Source organism: Bombyx mori, chromosome 24, assembly GCF_030269925.1.
Source record: "Bombyx mori chromosome 24, ASM3026992v2".
Classification (NCBI taxonomy): Eukaryota; Metazoa; Arthropoda; class Insecta; order Lepidoptera; family Bombycidae; genus Bombyx; species Bombyx mori.
Window position 1 is genome coordinate 15,708,770 of NC_085130.1, and position 11,945 is coordinate 15,720,714.

The following is an 11,945-nucleotide window of genomic DNA, read 5'->3' on the forward strand; positions in this document are numbered from 1 at the left end:
TATGACTGTATTTTTTTTTTCTTTCTAAAAATTACACAACGAAAATTCAACTTAATGATGTAGTGCTTTAAGTTTAAAAACGTTCAATCCACTCAATGTCTTCTCTGTTAATCTTAACTAAAACATGAAATAGTTAGGTATTTTAGTAAGGTCGTGTGAGATTGAAATGAAATTAATATAACTGGAAATATTTTAATAACAGTGCGATATTCTGAGGAGTAGACTAAGTCAAATTATGACCTTAGTAGTCCAGACAGAGTCTTTGACTTTGTGCTCCGGGCTTCCCGCGTTGCTCCAAAAAGTCCACGGAAATAGTTTCGGCAAATAACCACCGTTTTATTGAGACCATATTTCACCTTATCTCAACGCCTTTCATTTAATTTCGTCTTAATTGTTTAAACACTCAAATTAATTAACTTCATAACATTGACATACACCAGAATATTAATAATGTGTATTTATAGGTTTTTAACTTCAAATTCAATTACAAGGTTTTTTTTTTTATTCTTTTAAAATTAAAGCTAAAACTACAAAATGAAGAAAACGCAAAAAAACATGACTTGAAGACATTTGAAACATATTATTGACATTCTATATTATTTTTTTATTTGAAGTGAATAAATTTTAATTAGAAGTTAAAAAACTATATTTAAAATTATGTAAAGATTTTGAAAAAACTCGACACTGGCAAAAAATGGCGTCGCAAGCCCCTTGTCATATTTAAATAAAGAAGAAGAATCATTAAATTTTAGACATTCAGAATCGAAAAGTCGTATGTCGTGTGACATTTTCAAAAGTGAAAATATCCCTTTCAGAGAACATATTATAAGACTGAAATGATTCTTCAGATTTCGTTTACAATTAATTGTTTTTTTGTGGTATTAAAATAATTATAACTGTATTTGTGTATTATTTTTAATACCTTCATGCTTATTTGAGCTTTGTGGCCAGTCGCTAAGTTGAATCGGTGGAATATCACTACACTTGAGAGTGGGGGTTTTGTTCATTGCGTAACCAGCTGAAAGAGATAACGACACACTCAATTCACTCTTACCTATTTTTGCTGTGAAGTAGTAATGTGTGCTGTTTGTAGTCTGTTAACTGGTGGTAAAACCCGTTGTGAGTCCGCACGGGTAGGTACCACCGCCCTGCCTATTTCTGCCGTGAAGCAGTAATGCGTTTCGGTTTGAAGGGTGGGGCAGCCGTTGTAACTATGCTAAGACCTTAGAACTTAAATCACAAGGTGGGTGGCGCATTTACGTTGTAGATAGATGTCTATGGGCTCCCAGTAACCACTTAACACCAGGTGTGCTGTGTGTTTGTCCATGCATCTAAGCAATAAAAAAATATCTTGTAATTCTGGTAAGGATATAACATTTTTGCACTTTCATCCTTCCGTCTTCATGTCGTTAATAATTATTTTAAAAGATTACACTCCATAGCTTTGCATCTATAGGTAGATATAGGAGAAGCGAATAAAGGCTGACTAAATAAAACGTTATTGGCCCATTTTTAGTATAAAGTTATGCTATACCTACAGAATCTAAAATGAAAATTATATTTTTAAATTCCTTTGATATGGTTTTGTACGTTTTAGTTTTAGAACGAAGTACGATCTGAAGGGGATTTTAAATAAAAAAAGGCTTCCAAAAGTTTTAAATAACGCTCGAGAGAGTGACCTCGATGCTAGAAAGTGAACTCTGAACTTATATTTTATAGATCACTTGTTCAACCTACCAAACCTTTAATATTATTACTAACTATTGTTTTTAAAATTAGAACAACGTTTTTTATTAAAATTAATAATTTTATTATTATCTATTCTTTCGAAATTCGAATACTTACGCTCCGATTTCGGTAAATTATGAAGTTGCATCACGTGTGAGTAAATAGAATTTTGGCGCGATGTTTGCCACGCTGTGACGCCATTTTGAGGAAGTCTCTTTTCAATGAAAACTTTTTAAAACAGAAATGCTTTTCGTTTTTCTTTGTCTTATTTTTTTCCTTACCGATTCGCTGGTAGCTTAGGGGACTATTCCAGCTTCTCGCGGACAGGTGAGTGAGCTCACGGGCTCAACCTGAGAGAATTTGCTAACACTAGACTAATAAGAGCAGTGCTTCGCTGAATCTACTACCGGATCGGAATCGCGACCCACTGAGAAGATCCGACGTGAAACTCAGTGAGCCTTTGTCTTCCATAGACATAGCTAACTAGTATATTGGTGTATATGCCACACGTGAGTTTTTGTCAAAAGAATACGTATTTTAGTTTTTGAGATCACCGTTACAGATGCGAAATATTTTTGCACTTGTTCTTTTTATAACTTATAATTTCGATTTTGATAAAAAAAATCCACGAAGACAAACACATCTTTATTATTGGAAAATAAATCGTACATCAGTTTTTAATTCTACTATTAGGCTTTCCGTACACCCAGCGGTTGTCGACGCGGTGTTTTGCCGCCGATATCTCCACGACCGGACGCGAGCTGAGCGGGGCGCCTAAGCCGCGAATCACTTCAAAAGTCTCGCACGGCAGAATTACCTGAAAAAAAATATTATTTAAAAATTATCAGAAATAATTTTCATACATGTCAACGGATTAAAGGCTATTTGGTTTAAGCGACATTTTTGCAAGTTTACATGAGAGCCATTTAAAGTTTAATACGAAAAAATATCATGACAAAAGAACTCTTTTTAACTAATTGAATGTGATAAATATTATTGAAGTTCGATTAAAAATCGTCGAATTGTTGATGCTAATACGAAATAAACTGGACCTTTAATTACAAAGATAAATGTCTCTTAAACCAAATAGCCTTTCACCTCTCGATGTAATGTTCTTAGGGTACAATTTTCAGAAGAAAAACCCGGCTCGTTTTGCTCTGATCTTATACTAATACCAATTTTTCTAATGAAATACGTACTCAGCAAATGTTCACGATTGACTTCCACGGTGAAGGAATAACATCGTGCAATCAAAATCTAACCCGCAAAATTATAATTTGCGTAATTACTGGTAGTAGGACCTCTTGTGAGTCCGCACGGGTAGGTACCACCGCCCCGCCTATTTCTGCCGTGAAGCAGTAATGCGTTTCGGTTTGAAGGGTGGGGCAGCCGTTGTGACTATACTGAGACCTTAGAACTATATCTCAAGGTGTGTGGCGCATTTATGCTGTAGATGTCTATGGGCTCCAGTAACCACTTAACACCAGGTGAGCTGTGAGATCGTCCACTCATCTAAGCAATAAAAATAAATAAAAAACTAAGCTCTGTTACGCTCGCTACTCAACTTCAGACAATCACGGGCTACGTCAATCTAAGGATGTCCTGAAAATGTCATCGAAATATGACCAGCCGTTTCGGAGTATGCAGGGAGCTCATACACATCGACTTTTAGACATAATATATTACTTAGGATAAGGTAAACCTCCTTTGTATTTGTTAGCTAAAAACAATGTTTACTCTGTTAATTAAACATGGATACTTATATTTTTTTGTAAACAGTGGGGCAAGCGCGGATTTTGTGTTTTTTTTTTACCTACCTAAGCTGGTAACCTGACGAGTAGGTGAGCTCACGGGGCTCTAACCTGAGGACGTTGCTAGACCTAGCAGCGCTTCGCAGAATCTATCACCGGATCGGAAACGCGACCCACTGAGAAGATCCGGCGAGAAACTCAGTGGGCTGTGTCTGTGGGTTAATTTACTCGCCGAGCCTTTCGTCGCAAGCGACGGGTTCGACGAGGACGGTGATCAGTGCTTGAGGTACCTAAAGACACCGTTAGTGGATCGGGAGGATCCGATATGACGTGTTTAGGGCGACGGCGACGTCGACTCTTTACCACGGAAAGCACGAATATTTAAAGAAGCTCATTTTTCTCTCCAGACCCGTGGTGAAATAATGCGGTGTGTTCCATCGAAAACGCGAATTCCAAAAGTTCTATTCATGAATTAAGTTTTGGAAAAAAAACCATTAAATACTCTAGAGGCATAATCAGAGTGACTGTTAAGTTATAAATCCCGTTGCCCTTCGAAATTAAAAAAAAACAAACACTCACTCTTCCAAAGACAACGTTCCGTAGATCGAATTGAGGCAGCGGTTTGAAGGTTATATTAAATATGCCGCACATTTCATCGTCCTTTGTCACGCGCATCGACAGAAGACCTACAACAACAGAAGAACACTTTTTTTAAATGAATTTTATGATCTGGTAACTAAGACCTTTAGTCAAGTCTTATTTTAATTTTAATGAAAACTGCACTTTTTGAAAAATGATAATATGAAGCAGCGCTGTCAGATGTACCATTTAAATAGTATTTGTACGACTATTTCAAAATGTTTTCCTTGTACAATCGCAATACGAAAGTCGTACGGCTAAAATACTACTTTTTAAAACCTAGCTGTCTTTTATTTAAATGTATAAAAATTCTAGTTTATACTATATTTGGAAACATTTACAGTAACAGTATATAGTTAACAACATACAGTTAGAGAACGAACGAACTCGCTTCGTCAACATCTAAGTCTATGGTCTACATAAATGCTTATGTTCACTTGGTAGTCTGTGGAAGGATAATATTTTATATTTGGTTGGAGACTTTTTGCGATATGATTTAAATGACCCTATTTTATCAAAATTGCAATGCTTACTGCCCACAAATGCAATACCTATCTAACTCATACAGAAATAAGATCCCATCCCTACAGCCTTTGATGATATTGGTCCCTCGAATTGTAGGCAATGAGAATGAGATGCAAAAAATTGATAAATAATGGCGAAATCTGCCAAATACAATAAATAAAAAGATTAATTTGACAACAAGCCCTGATAACTTTTGGGGCGATGTTAATAGACATTTTGAAGAGTATAAGTCGATATCGCGATTTTCACTAAAATTAGAAATAGTTTATCCAATGAAAGTATCAATGGTACCTTGCTGGCCAAACAACATGTTTTAAGTGAAGCAGGTAAATGTGCTAATTTTAAACCAAGTAAAGAAATGATGGCTAAAATGACAAGCAATGTATTGTATAAAAAGCATATGTAATTATGTATAGTAAAAAATATTTTTTATGTGTACTATTGTTTTTATTTAAAACTACGAAATGTACTACTTTTTTAAAGGTGGTATACTATTATCTTAATTTTACATCTGACAGCCCTGATATGAAGTGAAATGAAGTTGATTAATATGAAACATGGCATGAAATGAAATAAATTAAATGAGATGAGATGATATGGGATGAAATATAATCTCAGTGGTGGCCTAAAGGATAAGACGTCCGGTGCATTCGTGTTGAAGCGATGCACCGGTGTTCGAATCCCGCAGGCAGGTACCAATTTTTTCTAATGAAATACGTACTCAACAAATGTTCACGATTGTCTTCCACGGTGAAGGAATAACATCGTGTAATAAAAATCAAACAACGCATACGCAAAATTATAATTTGCGTAACTATTGGTGGTAGGACCTCTCGTGAGTCCGCACGGGTAGGTACCACCGCCCTGCCTATTTCTGCCGTGAAGCAGTAATGCGTTTCGGTTTGAAGGGTGGGGCAGCCGTTGTAACTATACTGAGATCTTAGAACTTATACCTCAAGGTGGGTGGCGCATTTACGTTGTAGATGTATCTGGGCTCCAGTAACCACTTAACACCAGGTGGGCTGTTAGCTCGTCCCCCCATGTAAGCAATAAATATATATACAGTCAAACCTGGATAAGCGAGAACTGGATAAGTGAGAAAACTCTATAAGTGAGAGTAATAGCCAGGACCCGTCATTTTAAGCTCCCAAAACCTCTATTAGCGAGAAACAGAAACCTGTGTAAGAGAGAGTCATTTTTCCCTCATGGACCTCCGTAAGTGAGACTGCTACTTATCTATACCTCTATAAGCGACAGTCGAGCTTTATTTATTTATATTATTTAGGAGGAACAAATGACAAAACAAATTACAAATTTAACATTTACTATTTTATGACTCATTCTTAACTTTCGTGGAACTTCTTACCATTGTTTTTGTATTTTTTTCTCGTCAATATTGAACCTATTCTATTTCGTGGAACTAAATAAAATTGTTATTTTATCGCATTCTTTTCGACTGGACCCGTGTGCCTGTGTACCGTCCTGTTTGTCGGCCTTACTCAGTTTATCGTTAATCAATTGCGAAGGAAAGTTCTGTTCTGCATCATGTCAAAACGGAAAATTAAAGTACTGTCATTAAGTGATAAACTTAAAATAGTGAATGCGTTTGAATCCGGAAAATCGCGAAATGAAATTCAGAGGGAGCATTAGCGAGAAACTCGGGTTAGTGAGAAACCTCTATAAGCGAGAATGAGATTGTGCTCCCTTGAACTCTCGCTTATCCAGGTTTGACTGTATATATAAATGAAACTCCACTGCAGCATCTAACCGGGAAGAGAATGTGAGTAGTGATAGTTCTCGGCTCCGATGGGCGTCCGTCTTCCCCTTTGGGCGTAACAGCCGAAGCCATTGTCGTGTATCACGTCTCCTCCACTCCAGTACAGACCTGGGACCTTCCTGCAATTTACGTAAGCATACTGTGCCTGCGAGGGTGAACCGAAGCGAATGTTAGATAATTCAGGCGCTTAGTAACATAAATTGACATTATTACTTCAGTGCGCCGCCTGTAGGGCACCGGTGACCCACGCGGCGGTCAAAGCGGTAATAACACAACTACATAATAATAAAACATTCTAACAAGAACAACAACGAAATAATCTTATCAAATTAGTGTATTGTCGTCGATGTTCGATAAATCTACAAAGTTTGAATGAAATCTGGCCGTTTAAAGTGGGTCAAATACGCGTCTAAAAGAGTCAGTTACAAACATACATACAAGTGAAGCTAATATAAAGCGTGTAAAAATACTTCCACGAAACAAAAAGAGCTGTTACGCGCTGGGGTTCGGTATAAATAAATATTCCACCAAAGTACAACTTAAAACTGTTTTTATCACTTGAAACACTTAAAATACTTCACAAACATTTTAAAATTCTCAATTCGCTTCTTCCGCTTCGCTTCAGGTGATCTGTTCGCTGTTTCGCTTCGAGTAGTTCCGATTACTAACTGACACGTACCATCTCTGCAACGCTTTTATAGTCGATATGATATCCCTAGAAGTATCGAGAATATTCCACACAAATCGAGTATTGTATGTTTCTGGTATTTGACAATAGATGCCGTTGTACTTCTCGATCTTCCTCGACTTTTCCAGTTCCTTTGATTTCGGCTATTCGGCCATAGATGGCGTTACTCTTACCGGCGTAACAGAACTATATCATCAATGTAGTCGAAAGTCATTTGAATATGCATTATTGAGGGTAACTCGAAAACAACAGGTCATAAATCATGATGAAACATAAACAAGACACGCATGGGAAACAACAGCCATAGATAATACACATAAAGCAACTCAAGCACTCAACAAACATGTTTACGGGCGCCGGCCACTAGATGGCTTCACTTCGATTAGTTTCCATTCCTCTTGTAGATGACACTAACATATATTTATAACATATATGTTAACTATCCTATATTTTATTTTTAATGAAGGATTTTGTAAATTGTCAGAAACCACAAATTGATAAAATTTAATCAATTTGTCTATAACAAATAAAGACTTGTATGATTTTTTAATTTCTTATGTTCTGTATTTAGTTATACAATAATTAAATGCCTTAATTTTAACAACGATATAAGTTTAGGGGCATCCGCTACAAGATGTCGATAGTTTGCATACAAAACAAATATTTGTCTATCGATCGAGTATCGCAGTTTTAGGGACCTGACAACAGCTTTCGTAAGAAATACTCAAAAAAATCGGTTCATCTACAAAACATTTCTGAGGTAACACATATTATACCCCTACTTAATCGTTGGTAGCGGGGCTATTGGTGAGCTCACGGGGTCAACCTGAGAGAATTGCTAACACTAGCCCTAGCAAGAGCAGTGCTTCACTGAACCTACTACCGGATCGGAATTGTGACCCACTGAGAAGATTCGGCGAGATTACATTAGAACCTATATCTCAACCACTTAACACCAGGGAGGCCGTGAGCTCGTGCACCCATCTTAACAATAATTAAAAAGGTTTAGTTTGTCATTAAAAAGAATAATTTCATATATTTGGCTCTGACGAGAAACTCAGTGGGCTGTGTCTAATCTAGCTTTGACCGATAATATATTACATGAAAGATAGATTGTAGTTATATGAAATTTAAAATTTTTACTAAATTTTATTAAGAAAGCTACGTCAGGCCGAGTTCGCGGTCACCCATCCGGCGTCCCCGTCTGGCCGGGGGGACCGTGGCATTATGCTAGCTTTGTCATTCTATAGTTGTGCCACTTTATCTTTTTTATTTTAGTGTTACATTGTCACTAACAATTGACTTAGTCAATTAATTCACTGATAGTAGACCGCCTTGTGAGTCGGCACGGGTAGGTACCATCGCCTTACCTATGAGACTTAGAGCTCGTGTCTCAAGATGAGTTACCACTTAACACCAGGCGAGCACTGAGTACGTTTACCCAACTTAATAATAAAATGAACAAAAAACTAATATTATTAAGTTTTTATTGATACAATGCAATCACAATTTTAAAAAAAACAAAAAACGTCACATTCTAGAAGTCGACGGATTAATCTGTTCCATCTCGTTCGAGAACTGATTCACGGCCGAGCAGTACTTCTCGGAATGATATGTTCTCGAGATTTGAGACAGCAGCGGACTCCCGTGAGGGGAGTTCAGCCACAGCGTCGCGCTTCCGCTTTGACCGACCATAGCTATGAAAGCTATCAGCATCCTCGTATTAAGCAGACCTCGTTGGATCTGAGGCTGCTTTAGTAAAGACTGCAGTATAGGACCATCGGGCAGGCCGTCTACTAACTCAAAGACACTTGACCCCCTATCCCCGACCAGCCAAGAAGCAGCGGCGGCCACATTACACCCCGTGTTCCTCAACGCTCTATCTGCGTCATCGTGTGAAAAACCCAGGTCCATCAACGCGGCCATCGCTTCCGGAGTAGGAGGATCGGCGATCTTGACCCTCCATTCTCGAAACTTCTCCAAAAACCGTTGCAAATGTCCGGCTCGCTCGTATAGGTCGTTCGCGTTCGATTTCTCAGAGGTCGAGGGTTCTTCTTCGCGCGATTGTTGTTCGCTGAGTCGGGCCGCTATTTCTTCTGGAGTAATCACTTGAATCAGGGTCTGTTGAGCTCTCTTCGGCTGGTCCAGAGCCGCGCAGAGTTGAGCCAAAGACGACTCGTAATTACGGCCGGCCGCCGCCAGTCTTGCGCCGGCTTCGATGAGGGATATCAGGATCTTTCGTAGCTCGAAGGATAGTTCGTTTGTCGATAACAATGATTGTAGGTTAGGTTGCCTCACCGTGCTCTGTGGGGTCGGTAATGAGGCCGTGACTGCCGCTATAGTGCTCTGTTGCGGCGCCCTGACCGCCCCAAGATCCCACAGCGCTCCCGCGTCCGGTATCCGCCTCTCAACAAGCATTAGTTCCTCCTGTGTAGTGATTTCTTCTTGGAAAAGCGTCAGGAACTCATGTAGGGTCTTCGCGTCGAGTACGCGAATTATTTTGTATCGGCCCAAACTGGTTTCTCCATCGGGATAGAAATGACCGATGGCTTTCAATTTCACCTCTTCTATAAGGGTGTTCTCTTGGAAGTTCGCCACGTACGTCTGCCCTTCGGGACTGATGACCTTGACTAGGATCTCGTTGCTCAGACCGGTATCGGGTACCAGCATCGCGCGAGGATCAGTCTCAGACCTCTTGATCAGCTATTACCGTGTGGATAACCTTAGGAACACCCACAAGCTCGAAAAGAATATATTTTGAACACAATATGAGTATTAGTATAGCAGCATTTTGATTTTGAAGTCCTGTTTGACGTTTGATAATAAAGATTCGCAAAATGCCAAAAGAGTTTGCGTATTGCGCCTCCCAGTAACCTATTTGTGTGTCAAAAAATACGATGAGAACATTGAACGATGTGTAATAATTGATAGTGATGCCTCGAACGCTTTCGGTAAAGAAGATTTTTTGGAAACCTCATCACTACACAATTAAGGGGGAAATTATGGGACAATTTGTCATTTTGAAAAATACGAAACACCAAATTTTGCTACGCCTGTTTGTAATTAGTGCGCCCGCTAAAGTCATCTGTGTGCTTAATGCGAGTTTTTTAACGTTCTCGATAGCGTAAAAGTTACTCAAATTTGTATGGAGTTGAAACAGCGCCCCTAGCGGCAAACGTTCCTACTTCATACAAATTTGAGTTAACTATTACTCTATCGAGATAGTTAAAAGGCTCGCACTAAGCACCCTGATCATGCATGTAGTATTACAATGTAATAAGCGTTTACGAATTCAGTCGAATATAACTCGTCAAGTAATATAGTTGCACACAATCCATCAAGAAATATAATCGCATTAAAATTAAATATTATAACCTCCTTTACCAATGCTCAGCAAAAGTATCTAATCATTAATCTATATAGCGTACATATATCTTAACTTATCTATATCTAAACTTATTCTGACATACAAAATATAATATACCAAAATAAAGAAAAACTTGTAGTGGTTATTTAAAACCTTTAAAACTTTTTAGTTTTTAAAAAGTTTTTTCTTAGACGGAATCACTCACTCACCTGTCTGTCATTTAGCGAAGAAAGGACTTTTTGACGGGAACGCGAGGAGTGAATTTGTGCGATTTGTTTTATTTAGTGTTTCTTCAGGTTTAAATGCGTAATAATAGTGGTTTATTTACTGTTTGGTGTCCGTGAAAGTGCACAAAAGTGGGAAAATAAAACATAGCCGCTGGACGTAACTTCTCGGGATCCTCCAAAAAGTCCACTGAAAAAGTCTCAGTAAATGACCACCATTTTACTGAGATTATATTTCATTTCATGCCATGTTTCATATTAATCAACTTCATTTTATTTCATTTCATATTATCATTTTTCATATATACCTAGTCAGGTCATAAGTATTGTGACACAGTAAAAACTTTTCTTTTAGAATGATGGTCACAAAAAAGTTTATTGAATTCGAATTTCGAATTGTTCATGAAAATAAAAATGTATACTTTTAGAATTTTACTCATTTTTAAATATGGAGTGGACGCTTAAAGAAGACCGTGTTGCAGTTATTGCGTTGCATCGTTGCGGTTACGTGCCAATTCAAATTTTAAACATACTGAAAAATTTGAATATAACCAAAAGATTCGTTTATCGTACCATCAAACGATACAATGAAGACTCTAGTATAGATGACAGGTCGAGAAGTGGTCGCCCTCGGTCTGTTAGGACTCCAGCAGTGATAAAAACTGTGAAGGCGCGAATTCAAAGAAATCCCAAACGTAAGCAGAAACTGTTGGCCCTTCAGATGGGGTTAAGCAGAACCACGGTGAAAAGGGTGTTAAATGAAGACTTAGGGCTTCGGGCATATCGAAGAAAAACAGGACATCGTTTGAATGCTCGTCTAATGGACCTGAGACTGAAGAGATGCCGCGCTTTGTTGAAGCGGTACGCGGGAAAAAAAAATTGGGAAATTCTTTTTTCGGATGAAAAAATTTTTACCGTAGAAGAGAGCTACAACAAACAAAATGATAAGGTGTACGCACACAGTAGTGAAGAAGCGAGCAACCGTATTCCGCCTGTCCAACGAGGTCATTTTCCATCCTCGCTCATGGTATGGTTGGGAGTTTCTTATTGGGGCTTAACAGAGGTACATTTTTGTAAGAAAGGTGTAAAAACGAATGCAGTTGTGTATCAAAATACAGTCCTGACGAACCTTGTGGAACCTGTTTCTCATACCATGTTCAATAACAGGCACTGGGTATTCCAACAAGATTCGGCGCCAGCTCATAAAGCGAAGAGCACACAAGACTGGCTGGCGGCGCGTGAAATC

The 11,945-nt window shown here is 38.3% G+C and overlaps 1 protein-coding gene across 1 annotated transcript; it reads right to left on the reverse strand.

The window, feature by feature from the left end:
• Nucleotides 1-2,360: 2,360 nt before the first annotated feature.
• Nucleotides 2,361-9,945, reverse strand: LOC101743933 (ubiquitin-associated domain-containing protein 1). The gene is made up of 4 exons (XM_004926441.5): nucleotides 8,658-9,945; nucleotides 6,412-6,539; nucleotides 4,059-4,165; nucleotides 2,361-2,545 (listed from the first exon to the last, which is right to left on the reverse strand). Exons 1-4 carry the CDS (start codon nucleotides 9,776-9,778, stop codon nucleotides 2,399-2,401), a joined length of 1,503 nt encoding a protein of 500 aa, XP_004926498.3. The 5' UTR covers nucleotides 9,779-9,945; the 3' UTR covers nucleotides 2,361-2,398.
• Nucleotides 9,946-11,945: the final 2,000 nt, after the last annotated feature.

Coding starts and splice junctions, on each gene's coding strand:
- LOC101743933 (XM_004926441.5), bottom strand. CDS start 9,778: ATGCTGGTACCCGATACCGGTCTGAGCAACGAGATCCTAGTCAAGGTC. Junction 4,166..6,411: donor CTACTCACATTCTCTTCCCG/GTTAGATGCTGC, acceptor CTGTTGTTGTAG/GTCTTCTGTCGATGCGCGTG. Junction 2,546..4,058: donor GGAACGTTGTCTTTGGAAGA/GTGAGTGTTTGT, acceptor ATTTTTTTTCAG/GTAATTCTGCCGTGCGAGAC.